The 15695-nt window shown below is 36.9% G+C and overlaps 1 protein-coding gene across 1 annotated transcript in view; it reads right to left on the reverse strand.

Moving 5' to 3' along the window:
* Positions 1-14295, reverse strand: part of LOC127453247 (thrombospondin type-1 domain-containing protein 7A-like) — a 173482-nt gene extending 159187 nt beyond the window's left edge. Inside the window, exon 1 of the mRNA XM_051719495.1 lies at positions 14163-14295. Coding sequence (XP_051575455.1) covers positions 14163-14295 — 133 coding nt within the window. The remainder of the gene's footprint in view (positions 1-14162) is intronic.
* Positions 14296-15695: the final 1400 nt, after the last annotated feature.

Below are 15695 nucleotides of genomic sequence, written 5' to 3' on the forward strand. Positions count from 1 at the left end.
AGACAATAATATTAGTAAACATGTTACAGTAACTTCACCGAAAAACGTACATACATTGCAATCAGGAAACTCATGAGTAATGTTCAGTTCATTAAAGCATGACAAGCAATCAACAACCCTACCAGAAAATATTTCCAAGCATTATAGCAATTAAAGAACTTGGCCAAACAGTTAACAGATAAACATCCATTCAGACTGCTGCAATGCTGTCCTGAACTGTGTGACTGACTGAACTGCCAGCAGGAACATGCGAAAGCTGGTTCTTCTTTTCTGTGTTTACAGACATGATGTAAAGAGGCAAGAATTAATGATGTAAGCCTCTGATTTCGAGCCAAATCCGACCCGACAAGCTCAAATAACAAATCATTTTTGTAGGCTTACCGTAGTGAATCGAGGTAAGGAAAGGACAGTGTTTTGAACACTGATTTTTTTATGTACTCAATCAATAATGGCATTTTGTTCATTTTTTAGCAACAAAATCTTCTGTAGTGCAGCTTTAAAATGACAAGATTGATTTTTTACTCTTTTGCCAGTTTATCGCAAGAAAACCATTTGTTTAATCAAGTTAATAGACCAAAAGTAAAAGGGAGTAGAGAGAGAATCTACACAAAAAACTACAATCTTAAAGATCACTTTTTATTTCCTAATTTTGCTACATGCGCATTGTTTGACTGAAAGGTGGCTTATGTGTGTATGCTTTAAGTGTTTTCATGAAGCAAATACAGGATAGAAAGTAAGAGCTTGAAAAGATGCAATGCTTAATATAACACTGTCGTCACACCGTGGTTGCTATGGCTGCAGTTGTCAGCATGGCATGGGGGCTTGTGCCTTGACTGACAGCTGTGACAGCGGTGTAATCCAATCCCCTCGCTGCAAAAACAGACTTCATCGGAACCCAACTGCAGAGCAGCATGCACAGAGATCACAACATGAACTGAGTAGGAGGGAGCGTGTAGGCACCCGTTGCATGGAATAATATTCAGACAGAAGAGAAATTTACATTTGGGTGTTGTAGCATCTTCAAGGCGATTAGACGGGGAGGAAATAATCTGGAGGGAAGGTGAGCATGAGCATGACGGGGCAAAGTATCGAGTTCATCGCTGTAGGATGCAAAAATAACCTAAGGTGGTTTTATGCACACCCAAAATTAAGTAAATAAAATAATAATAAGAAATTAAATAATATAGTTTTACAGAAGTAAAATAGGTTGTGAAAGCCATTTTATCTTGACCTTTATACAATGAAAAAATCTGCCACTGAAACTTATAGTACCTTATGCAACTTCTTTCATTATTTACTCACTGTCATGTCATTCCAAACCCGTGTGATATTATTTTTTCTGTGGAACACAAAAGGAGAAATTTTGAAGGATCTTTCAGCAGTACTTTTCTATACGACTATAGATGTCAAGTTCCAAATAAAGAATATATTTACTGTATACTGTAAGTTGTCCATGTGACTCGTGCTCTATATATTCTTGTGAAATTTTAGGCAAAAAGAGCTTTTTGATACAGAAAGGGAAGTGTTGAGTTATGAAGTAAATAAAGTTATTAAGCAAGATAAAATACATATTAGTATTGGCTAATGTCAGATGCATGAACTAGGTGTGACAGAAATGGAGCTCACTCCTGCTCTCCCTTTCTAAAAGATCTGAAGGCGTCAAAGCCTGGGTGTAAATGTGGAGGTGCAGCCACAGCGAAAACTGGCACTACAAACAACACCCACATTAGAGATGAGTTTTATAGTTTTATACAATGGTACAAATTGGAGCCAAAGGAAGAAAAATCACAAATGAGATCTCATTTATATATTCGTTGTGCATGACACCGTGGAGGCTCATGCCGCGATCCACGCACAACTTACCACGCGCCCCATTGAGAACGAGAACCACTAATCGCGACCATGAGGAGGGTACCCCATGTGACTCTACCGTCCCTAGCCACCGGGCCAATTTGTTTGCTTAGGAGACCTGTCCGGAGTCACTCAGCACACCCTGGATTTGAACTCGTGACTCCAGGGGTGGTAGTCAGTGTCAATACTCGCTGAGCTACCCAGGCCCCGATCTCTTTTATATCATAATTGAATGTATCTCAGTTTTATATCTCAGTGTTTACATACAGTATTTATTTTTTATTTTTTTTCTCTTGGACAGCAATGAGATTAAAGGAATAGTTCACCCAAAATTCTCTCATCATTCACTCACCCTTATGCCATCCCAGGTGTGTATGACTTTCTTTCTTTAGCAGAACACAAACAACATTTTTTAGAAGAATATCTCAGCTCTGTAGTTCCTCACAATGCAATTGAACAGCTACCAAAATGATCAAGCTCCAAAATGCACATAAAGGCAGCATAAAAGTAATCCATACGACTCTAGTAGTTAAATCAATATCTTCAGAAGCGATATGATAGGTGTGGGTGAGAAACCGATCAATATTTAAGTTCTTTTTCCTTTAAATTGAGAACACTGGAGACTTTTGCTTATGACTCATGCATCTCAGATTTTTCTCCTTTAATCTGGCATGTGTCTCAAAATGTATTTAGATTTGCCAAGATATCAGGAGAAATTAATCAGATGGATGGATGGATGGATGGAATACTGTAGACTGGAAAGCTCAAAGATTTAGATGGGTGGATGAATGGATGGATGGATGGAATACTGAAGATTGGGAAAGCTCAAAGATGGATGGAATACTCTAGACTGGAAAAGCTCAAAGATGTAAAGAAGAGGTTTGGGAGAGAGGACCTGACCACCCTGCAGCCACCTGCCTGTGCTATCAGATCATGTAGCCTGCCAAACATCGTTAGCTGCAGCAGGAATCAAACTGACATCATACATTCAGGTTCAGGGCTTCTGGGACCTGGTGCTGGTGAGCAGGGTTGGACTGGCCATCAGGACTTTTTACGGTGGGCTGTTTGACTTGTAGGCCAGTTGTCTAAACCAAATTTAGATACAATGTAAATATACAAAGATTTAAAGTCAAATCAGCCCATTTAAAGACCCCATGAAATCTTTTTGTCCATGTGTGCTTGCTGTGAGGTCAACTACGTGCTATTCCTAAATTTTGACAAACTTTCAGTTTTTGGAGATCTCTTTTTCTTCTGGGAACTACATCATGCATACTTGCATCAAAATAGGCTCATTAACTTTTAAAAGTGACGAGAAAATACTTTCTATATCTTTTGTTGTTGACGTCAAACAGGGTTGGGCTTTAATGAATACATGTGACAGTATATACAAAAATATAATATACAAGTATAATACAAAAATTAAGTAACTGTATTCAGTTCATGGTTTACAAGCACCTGTATTCAGAATACATAAATAGAGTACTTTAAGGATACTCTCATAATGACCACAAAATAAGGCAGACAGAATTGTTTTTTTTGTTTTTGTTTTTTTTACCAGGATGGGGCTTTCATGCCAAATTGGGCTAATTTGAAAAACACTCACGGGTTAAAATTATTGCTTCTCATATTGTGGTTTTTGGGATACTTTAAAAATAGGCCACAGTCACCAAAAGGTTTGATGGTTGACACAAGATTATTAAATTACAATGTCTCATTCATGTAAATGATTCTGGAATTTAATGTCTGGCAAGCTGTGTGTTACCAGCAACATTTTTACAGAAATATTACATTTGAGCGCATGATACATCGTTTCTCGCGATTGTAATTTCTGTGTAAACACAATTATTTAACATCTCATACAAATCTAAAAAATCTAAAATTGACCAAATTTATTAAAAAGAAAAGAGTCGTAATATAAGGCACCCACAAATAAAAGTGTCAGTAAAAAAAGAAATAGAAAATACAAAGAATAAATAGGCCTAAATATGGAAGCAAGCCGATTCTAGAAATTAGCATTTTGTACCCAATTTTGTGTCAAAATGTATTCTTTGTCAGTCCAATCAAATATTGAGTTGAGAAGAAAATTTAAATATAAAAAATAATAAATAAATAAACTTAAAAAATGCCATTCTGAACATTCCCAAACAACCCTGCTTGATAGCTACAATGTCACAGCTAGGGGCTTTTGGGACATGGAGGTACTTGCAGCATTTTTCTTATACGTATGTTGGAAAGTGGATGAGATATTGTACAGTAGTTGACCACAAACTGCCTTCTGTTTGCCTTCTGCGTTCCATAAAGAAAAACATCAGCGTCCAACTTCACATCTAATCTAAAGAAACATCTCAAGGTAGTGGTTAGTTCATTAAATCTGCTGACAAATAACAAGCTGTTTAGACTCACTTAGATGTTAATAGTGGAGATTTAGCAGAGAGGTTCAGTCTAGATAATAATGGCATATCACACACTACTCTTGCAACTGTGCATTGACTTTAAAAATATGTATTCTAAAAGTTTTCTGAATACGTTACTTTTTTATGTGATGTATCGGAATACATTACTGAATACATTTAAGATATAGTATTTAGTATTCAGCCCAGAATACTTTCTTTAAGTATTCTGCCCAACCCTGACATCAAAGGACATGCGTCCAATCTAATCTTTAACTCCTAATTAAAGTATACATTTGTTCAATTAAATAAACTTCACATGGTTTTGACACCACTGATCCTCAATCGCAGAGGAATGAAACACAGTCCTTCTTTTGTCAGCCTATATTATCCACAGGAACTCTGGCTATATCAGCCAACTAAACGGTACTGCTCTTCGAAATGGATACGATTTTATTCAACCCACTGAAAAGCTGTGTGTTGCTTCTTAAAGGAGATGAAAGAAGATTTTCTGAATGCCATTGCTGAGGTGTTCAGGACTTGTTCTCTCTAGGTGAATACCATGGGTCTCTTTCATTCTGGTCTAAAGGAGAGATGTCCTTTGAAGGGTGAATGTGAAATTAGCTGACCTCTTACAGTTAGTGTTGTCAGAGTATTAAGTATCTTCACCTTCTTGCTGAGAAGTAACTTGAGTAGATAAGAGAGTTCATTCTGTTCAGCCATACATATGCAATGTACAGTATATATGTACACATGCGCTCTTTTCCAAACCTTGTAAGGAGTCTTCCTGTCTGCTGCCTACATAGGCATCATAATTGAAATGGATGCTCATAAGTGACCGATTTGAAACGGTCTTTATAGAAAGCAACTCTGTGTATCATACAAATAGGGTTTCTCATATAAACCACACAGTAGACTCGGCTTACAATTGGATTTAATGTTAGCATGTTCCTAAGCTAACAACATTATTCTCTAATAAGCATAGCTTGTACATTTACACATCTCGCGTCGTTAAAATAATTATAATTATCATGCATTGGAAACACACCTACAGTCTATAATGCCTTAAATGCTGCCTGTGTAGGCAGCTCAGTAGGTAAAAGAGTTGGAAAAGAGCCATAGATATATGACTGAATATACCCTACCTACACACTGAAAATTCTCAGCTCTGGCCTATGGAGATTTACGCAACATGATTTCAGAGAAATCTATTTTATATTTAATATGCCCCAAGTAATATGCTTGTGGAAAGTGATAATCATATGTGGTCTGGCACTTGGATATTGTGGAACACGGTGTAAAGGACCAATCCTCTTATGACACATTAAATAAACTTTATGGATCTAGAATTATCTTTAATCCACACAACACAACCATATTAGAGAGGTCTTGGTCTTAGTGTAAGCCCTGCCGTTTAGATTAAACAAACACCATTTTCCCAGCAAGAACCAGACCACACATTTGTCCAGAGAGCAGGAAAGTCCATAAAGGGCAACCCATTTAAAAAGATCAAATAAATGCAGATTTGTTTTAAAGAAACCATTATCCTGTAACACGTCTGCAGCCAGTATGAGGTTAAAGAATTGGATTACGTAACAATATAAAGCAAAAACTGTTGTTAAACCTAATAGAGGCATGGTGTAGTATTTCCTTTGGTAAAGAGGGATTAAACAGAGATAGAAGCAATATTCCTCAAAAGACTGGCTGTTACAAAAGTCTTTTCCTTCTCCAATGTGTTAATGTTGTGGTTGGACCAAGAGGACCAAATCTTTAGACTAATTTTGTGATAAGTCCTTGAAGGACCACTACGATACATATTTTCATAGTGTAAAAGATGCAGTTGGAGTTGGTAAGTTTGATCCAATTTTGCAAAAACATCTTGAATCTATTTAATGACAACAATGGCTATATCAAGATATATATGTAATATTGTCAAAAGGCTGAAAATATTATTGTTTAGATATAGAATTATTATAGATCTGGATATAATTTTTAGCTAGCACCCAGTCTGCACCCAGCCTTAACTGGACCATCATATATGGACTGGAGAGGTAAATATTCCCAAATAATAACCTTAAATTAGCCACCGTTCAACTCCTCAGAGCTGATGTCCAAATTTAGCCAGTGTCCAGTGAGAATGTCCCTGAAAGTACGTATCATAATATAGACACGGTGAGTTCACAGAGACTTCTACAAATATTACAGAATCTTACTCATTATTCCCTGTGGGAAATATGACTAATGGGGGAAGAAAGTAAAAGTTACAGCTATTAGAAATTATATGATGAACATAATAAAAAAAAAAAAAAACTTTCACATTTAAGAACATGCATCCCAGGTTGCAAAGGAATATGTGCTATTGTTTAGCGGTTAAATTGTTCAGAGAATAGGATCGCTTCATTTACTGAAAATGAGTACTGCTTAAGATTGGGTACATTTTATTACAGTAAAAATACATTGCAATCACAGTGCGCAGTGCAATTAGTAGTGCAAAAAATTTAAATTAGGGAAAAATTCTGGTGTTTCAAAATAATATGAAGAAATAAAAGTCATTCAACAAGGTTTTTTTTTTTTTTTTTTTTCTAAACAGTTGCAGAAGAAATGCTATTAAAAATTCAGAGAGACTAAAGAATTTTTAGAAAACTGGCCTCGTTTGTATGTATGTCCTAAATCTGTTGCCAAGGTTCTGGAGTAGTTTTTAACCAATTATAGTCAGAGGGTTCATTTGCCGGTAGGTCCATATGAAAATTAGGGTGACACGGGGTGAAATTAAAATGCATTCTCTGAAATGAGTTCGGAATTTCACCTACAGTAAATGACATGGCACATGTCCTTATCTGCCTCACTGGATGAAGGTGACAATTAAGTCACTGCTCAGATAAGTTTGTTTTGGAAGAACTTGAAAAGAAATTTTTGAGTTGTTTCTTGTTCATAGCATAAAACCATTTTGTGTAGTTTATGCTTAAAACAAGAAAACAATTTGCCGTCGGAATATTTTTTCTGCAAAACAAGACATAAATACTGTAATGCATAAACTGTAATATTTGGGTGCCCTTATGAGTCAACTACTTATGTACAGTGAAACAGTGTGTTGGGCTAAGATCTTGACAGAAGGCAACCTGCATGCCCCCTCACAAGCCTTATTATAATATAGAGGTAACATGGTGTGAAGAGTAGCTCTGACCGCACAACTTTTTTCCTGGGAGATTGTGTGATCAGGAGACAAGAGACGAATCCTGCGTAATCTCTGTAATCTCTGCTCTAAGAGTGGATAAACCCTGTTGAGGTGTGGGCCACACACAAGAGTTCAGTCTGCATTAACTGTTCCCATTGGTTGTGATGCAGTGAGTACAGCCAATGAGTTGAATGCAATACACTCCTACAGACCACCTGAAATCAGAATGGCAGTTTTGTTACTTTTAGTGTATGTCTTTAAGCTTTGATGTCATCTATATACTAGTGTACTCCTAAATGTTAAATAAACTTTACATATGTGTATGTATATATATATATATTAGGGATGCACGATATATCGACGGCCGATATGTTATTGGCCTATAACCAGGAAAAATCTCAATATTATTATCACGCTGATAATGGAATTGCCGCTGATATTTTCGGCAATAATTTGTTAAGGTTTATTTACATGCGGCTGGAATTTTTTGACTGCCTGTGGCATCTTTCTTCAGGCAGAGACTCGGGCAGTCTCATAGTGATGGGAAGATCGGATCATTTTACTGATTTGAATCCCTGAGTCTCGTTCAGCAAAGTGAAAAAAATCTTTATTCAAGTCATTTCATTCATTTAAGCAGAATTAAATTAAAATGTTAAATTTTCAATAGCCAAATATCTGCTGTAAGTAAAAATGGCATTTCCTATATTCTGTTGGTTTCACGAGGCAATAAACGAAACGCAACAAAAACATGAATGTATGTTACATGGGGGCTAGCGTTATCACTTATTACTTCATGAAACATAAACAGAATGTGGGAAATAGCACGTTGTTACTTACATCACAGCACTGTGATTAAAACAAGTCCAAGCACAACTTTAAATGGCACATTTAATAAGTTAAACAGTGAATTGTTACAGATGAACGCTGTAGCAAGTGTCTGTGAATGAGGCGCATAAGCACAAGCACAAGCACGCACATTCATAACACACACAAACCACTGCTGCACTTGCACTCCGGCTACCGGCACTAATAATACACCATGTACACAAAGATTAGGGTTTGTTTTGTGTGTTGTCTTGTTTAATATTCGTTAAATGCATTATTACAGCTGTAAGAAGTGCATTATTCTCTCTTTTTGAGCGAGCCATTAGAACTATGCGAAGTTCAACATCTAACCCAACATGACCCTAACCATCAAGTCTACACGCAAACCCCAAAGCTTCCTATCATTTTAATTGACAAGTTCACTGATACATATAGTCCTGGCAGGGCCGGTCAACCCATTAGGCGACATAGGCGATCGCTTCGAGGGCACCAATCTACCGAGCCAATTTTAGCATGTGTCGAACAAAATGCGCCCTGTGCGTTCCAATAACGTGTTGTGGCACCACCAGAGAACATATAGACCGTGTACTAAATGCCTTCGTACCATACTACTCTTACTGCTTCTGTTATATCTGTGTATGGCAAAAATGGTGAGAGTAGTATGGATAGTATAACATTGTGACAAACGCGGGGCTTGTGAATCGGAGCGTTGCAAAGAATTTGTCTAACATGCAGGCTTAATCGTTTGAAGTGCTTAGTCACACAGTAAAACAGTAACAGGATGCTTTAGAAGACAGAAGACAAAAACAACACTGAATTAAGTGGATATTTACTTACAGTTCATTGAAACAAAACCTTGAGCTGTACTCAGTTGTCATGTGCGAGTGCGTGTGCAGTCTGTGAACGACTGTCTACTGCAGGTAATGACATTTCCAATATAAGTGTATCAAAATATTAACATTACATGAAAGCACTTAAAAGTACCAAAAATTACCAAGCCAATACCATGTTTGATGGACATGTTCCTTGGAGTAGCCTACCATATAAATACCAAAATATATTATAAAAATACCAAGGTTTTACCATATTGTACCATCACTCACTGTACCATGATATTGCCACAGCAGGCTTTTGAGAAAAATAACTTTGATAAACTTAATCTTGTGCTGTGTAATGTGAAAAGATCTCAATATTTTTTTAGTCCATAGTTTCATTAATGCTACACAATGTATGTGCCCCCAGACCCCCCTACAACATCATGGTACAATAGATTGTGTACTTGATCGGCCCCAGACTCTTCTGTAATGATGAAAGACTACAAAAACTCCTGCTGTAAAGCATACTGAACAATGTGCATAGATTTTTAGGGCAGTGCAGGCAGTGTGCCTTTTTTTCTTTCTTTTTTTTTTTTTCATCTTTGACCACTTGGTTTGGTTTACGTGCACTTTATATTAAGTTTATTTCTATATGTGATACCCATTTATAATGCCTAGTTAAGAGGCCATAACATGTTTCTTACCAACATTGTTTTTCTTTTTATACCCATTTGTGATGTATGTAATTGTTTTCATTTGTACTTTTTTTGTGTAAAATTTATACATAACTCTCTAATAATTTTTATCAGACGGGGCAGAATACCTCGCCTAGGGTGTCAAATGGGGTAGGACCGGCACTGAGTCCTAGAGTGAGAAATAGAAAGACAATTTTGAAATAACTGGTATAGGCGTAATGAAATTTAAAGGCGGAAATGGGGGAGGAGGAGGGATGCTGAAAGAACTGTCGCCGAAGCAAGGGAAGCAGCCCCTTATAAATCCTTGGGATATGATTGGCAGGCCTAGATGAACAATCTCCTCCCGAATTTACGTTTGGAACTTCATCAGGAACATCACTGTTGTGTACCATGTAAGAAAGAAAACATTGGGGTTTAGTACGAGACGAGCGAAAACGTATTACAGGTTATTGAAATCAGTCATTTGTATTCCACAAATGGGCTAAATATGGAATGAGGATCCAAATTTGTTCACAGAAGTTTTTTTATTTAAATAAAAAGTGTTGGATAGGAGGCTAGATAAAATTTGACGCCTGTATTGTATCGATTTGAGATTCTGTTTGTTGGTTGGTTGGTTGGTCTGTAAGAGAATGAAAGTCTTACATTTTCATACAATCCAAGTTATTTTTATTAGTTTTTTTAGTTTTTATAGTTCTCATGAGGCTATGTTGGAAAACCACCTTTTATTTATTTATTTATTTATTTATTTTTTAAAGACTGTACCAATAATTTTATAATAATGTAGCTTAAACCTTACTAATAAGTTATAGAATATATGGATTAAGCTTGTGGATTCATAATGAAACCGGTAGAACAGACATCCCTGCTTTTAAATAGTCTGTGCTTTCTAAGCTTGGCCATGTAATGCTTGTCCTAACATGCACTTTGTATCTCATTGAATCACAAGAGGAAAACATGGCTAGAGCTCAGAGCAACGTCTCCAGCCTGTAAATAAATGGTGCACAAGTCGCTTTTGGCTAAAGAGAAGAGCTGCTCACAGTTTCAGTTACCAAAGTCAGTACAGAATATGTTGATTCTATTGACTTAAGGAATATACATTCTAAAGGTGCTTTCATAATAGAGCTTTAGGCGTGGACCCAAGTCCATTTGACAGAGTTCAGTTCATTTGGATGATGTGAAAACTCTTTTTAGGGTGGGTCGGAACTAAATATTCTAATGTGAAAAGAGGTGCTGTATTAATTAAACTCAGGTTCAGACCAAGCAATTGAACCAAGTGTAAAAAAACAGCATTGTCCCTGTTGGCGATAGTTAAAGGTGAGGTGTCTACCAAACGGAATTGCAAAAATAATGACCTAAAAATAGGTTTCCCAAACACTCCCCCCACCTGCCATTGGCTGAACAAACAGATAGTCCTGCTCCAAACTCACGCCAGTCTGTTATGTCAAGCTGGCTAAGACACTAAAACAAAAGAAGAGATGTTTTAAAAGTGCCACACAGCCACAATGTTATCAACCTACTGATGGTTTACTAATAGATGTCTCTGCCTACTGAACTAGGATAGGAGGAAGTATTTTAACAAAAAATACACATATCACCTTTAATATGTTTGTTTATTTTTGAGATGGACTAGGAAGGAAAGGAAAGCTGAATCTGTTCATTTAATCAGTTGATTGACTTAAACACTTGCCATTACTTCCTCATCTAAAACAAAACTGTAACCACCTGTGCTGAAAGCATTGGAATCTTGGACTCAAATATAATCCCTCTACAAATCAAATGAAACATGATTCCTCGTAGTTTCCGATGCATCTCTCTATTTAATCAAGAATACAAGTCAAGGTTACTGTAACCCGAGCAGTCAACTTTGGACCGTAAATACCCTCATTAATTAAGAATCCTTCCTGAGTCAATATTAGCCTTGTTTGAGACACATGGGAGCCAGGCTGGGATCTGGTGCGGTGGGGGTCAAAAAGAGCAGCCCAGAGTGAATATCGATGAAATAAGAAAAACACTGCTTCTAATTGGAGGCTAAGCAATAGAGAGGAATGGACAGAATTGCTCCTGGCTTCTCCAGGGATATTTGAGCATCAAACCTGCATTTAGACAGCAAAGAGGGAGGGAAATGGATGGAGACCAGCATGCCATTTTATTCAGAATCAGAATCAGAATCAGAATCAGAATGTGCTTTATTGCCAAGTATGCTTACACATACAAGGAATTTGTCTTGGTGACAGGAGCTTCCAGTGTACAACCATACAAAAACAATACAAAAACAGCAGCAAGACATAGATAATAATAAAAAATAAAAAATAATTATACACATACGTACAGACACACACATACATACATACACATACTGCTTATTCAGTCACATACTGCTTATTCAGTCTTATTCAGACTGCTTATAAGAAATAAAAGCACAAATGAGCATGCCAGGTTTATTGATTGAAAGGAGAAAAACATGGCAATTTAGAATCACTTAAAGAACAACTTGTGTAGTTTTATAAGGCTTTTAAAGATCATTCAGATGTCTTACACTGAAAAAAAAAAAAAAAGAAAAAAAATATTATCAGTAATTTAGTCTTGCTATCCAGTAAATATCTCTAAACATCATTCTTAAAAACAAGGTGAATTTACTTGAGAAGCCAAATACCATTAGACTTGATTCAGAGAATATATTGTTCTCAACCTGTCTTCCAATGGTTGGACACACAGACAGACCTGTCCCCAAACTCATGCCATTGGTTAAGCCAGTGCTGTTGTGTTGGGCTGGTTGGGGACTCACACTTCACCTTGAAGCACAAATCTAACAAAATATAATGAGGTTTATGCTTAAAACAAGAAAAGACTATTTGCCGATGGGGAAAGAAAAATAAACTTAATTTAAGATATATTCTCAGATCTGACACAGTTTAGTTTCTCAAGTAAATTATCTTGTTTCAAGGATGTTTAGACATTTTTTCTGAAAACAAGACAAAAATACTGATTAAGAAAATCTTTTTTTTTTTTTTTTTTTTTTTTTTTGTATCATAGGAACGTCACTTTATTCCTCTGGATATTATAGGATACTTGTGTTTCAGAGCCTGTTACTGTATATGAACATCTCCATCATGAGAGGATATCAGCCCTAGACAGCAGATTTATTATTCTCCTGTGAAGCCAATAAAAAAGATATGAGCCAATTCCCCACAGGTTGAAGCCCAAGCTCTTCTACGGTCAGATTCATTATGCACACAGTACATCATATGTCAAAACTAAATTTCCTTCCCCTTGAGCACACTACAACGCACAGTAACATTATCACATCCTGAGTGATGCTTCAGATTGGGTGTAATATTGTCAAAACGTGGGTCCTATCACAACCAAAATGCCACAGAGGTGCCACAATTATATAACAGCCCATCCCAGAAAGTCTCTGCATTTCAAGCAGACGTTTCAATGAAATGTGCAAATTATGTTTAATTACTGACTTACAGGAGGGAAATATGTAGGTTAAATTTGCCTGCTGCTCTGGTTCTCTGCATGCATGTACCGAGGGTTTTCACAGTATAAATCCCGCTGGCATCTATAATCTCCTTATGCTGTTACATCCTCTTTAAAAAAATTCACCAACACAAGTGACAAGAGCACATTGACTTGAGACCGCTAGCAATTTAAACTGTCCATTTAGCCTGTTACTGAGCAGATGCAGGTGCAAATGTAGCTTTGATTTGAATGTTTTGCTTTATGAATCAATGTCCACCAACTAAGTTGTGCTGCATATTGTGTAGTATAGAATATTCACTTTTAGGTTACTTTTACAAAACATCTTTATTAAAGGAATAAATCTAAAATGAGTAAGTTCGCTGATTTTTATTACATGTGGAAAAAAATGATGATATATTATTTCAATTTTAAAGTATTTATACATCATAGTATTATTTGTTTTACTGAATATAATTTATGTTGATTTTAATTTTAAAATAATAATAATAATAATAATAATAAAAAGAAAATCACTGTGTACTGAAAGAAGAGGACATAGCTAGATCGTGACCAAATCAAATAACTTGTATTACTTTGCGCCATTTTGCTCAATCCATAATATTATCATGATTTATACTACAATAACGATATGGCTGTTAACTCAAACAATCAACATGGGGAAATTAAGCCAGACTACTGTGCTGAAAAGGGGACATGTTCTTTGCTGTGCAGACTTTGAGAATCAGATATCAGAATGCTGAGAAATAATTCAAATACTCTTTGCCATGTTGTTTGGAAGTGAGACTGAAGCCCTCTTCTTGTCCTTATCCTTCGACTCCAATAAAACCATTTGTAACTTCGTATACATAGACAGAAGAGAGGTAATGTCTGGAACCTTCACACCCCACTGATCTATCCATCAAGACACGTATTGAAATGGCCATACCTGTCTCCCAGAAGTACAACGACTTCCCGTCCCCTGTCGTTTGGGAGCGAGTGGTCGAGAATCCACAAAGCAGTACAAATAACCTCCATAAACACAGGAACACTGTCCTTGCACCCCTAACCCCAAGTCCCATGGCTCCCCTGAATCGGGTAAAATCCACTCGGTTAGGAGGAACAGACACCCCAACAAGAGCAAAGAATCAACTTGAAGAGTTTGTGTGCCTCTTGAGTTAGTGTTCCCTAAAGGAATGGTGTATGTGGCAGATCTCCTCGTCTTCTGCCTCTCTGGTTGGCTGGAGAGATAAGGAGAATGATCTGCTTGAACAATAGAGAACGGCAGCCACTGTTACTGCTGCCGCTGTCCTCTGCCTACTGCAGCTCACTGATGCTGCATCACGCCTCTCTCCCTCTCCCTCTCTCTCTCTCTCTCTCTCTCTCTCACTCTCTCTCGCTCTCTCTTTAGTGTTTAGGGCACAAGGACTCTCCTTCGCCATGCTCCTGTGACGCTAAAGAAGACAAGATAAGAGTCGAGCACTGTCGCTTAGGGAGAGAGAGAGAGAGAAAGGGAGAGATTTATGAACTGCATATATTTTCCACATTCTCTGTGTCTGTGCATTAGGGGACTGGAATTAGGTGAAGCTAAAAGTGTAAATAAAGAAAATGGTAAATGTGTTATTAATGAAAGCCTCTTAGATGTTTTAAGACATCTAAAAAAAGGACGAATGAGACAAATAATGAATGCTGAAGAAAAACTGTTGTATCACACAAAATGCACTGGCTGAAAACTTAGTCAACATGAAATCACAGTTGACCCTATTTACTTGCTTTTATTGAGCACGATTCATCAGTGCTTGTTATTTCAAAGAAATACAATTGTCTCGTCGTATTTGTGAAAATAACAAAACAACAAAAAACCTTTCCTTTTCTGCTGACATCACTAAGGCTATTTACGTTTTCAACCATTGGTCTGATTCCAGAAGTAAAAATGCCTATTCTCTTTTTCCATTTGGGAATTGATCATTAATGCTAACTTATAAACCTTTAAAAGGATCATGAAATGGAAAATCTAATTTTCCTTGATATTTAGACATATAAGAGGTAACTGTACAATAAAAACATACTGTAAATTTCAAAACACAAAACTTCCTCCCCAGTGTAAACAGAGCATTTATAGTTCCCACATGTTTGAAACATTGCGTTTTGAAAACTGTGTGTTCGTGATGTCATGAGACATTGCTCAGTTGTATTTACATGCCCTACAACATGTCATTGCACCCTTGGCCCTGCCCACTGGCACTCAGTTCCAATCATAAACAGAGAGGGAGAGAGACAGGCCTAGTGTGATTAAATATTTCTGAACACCAAAGGGGACCCATTTTGACTATTTTGAAGTTTTTTGTTAATGCATATAACATGCATTACACAGACATCTTTGACCATTGTCATGTTTATCGCGCCGCTTTTAAAAGATGCGGTGTCAAGTTACAATTCAGAAACGGATATGCCATTCAGTTTCATTCAGCTGCTCTGCTTG

This window comes from Myxocyprinus asiaticus, chromosome 15 (genome assembly GCF_019703515.2).
Source record: "Myxocyprinus asiaticus isolate MX2 ecotype Aquarium Trade chromosome 15, UBuf_Myxa_2, whole genome shotgun sequence".
NCBI lineage: Eukaryota > Metazoa > Chordata > Actinopteri > Cypriniformes > Catostomidae > Myxocyprinus > Myxocyprinus asiaticus.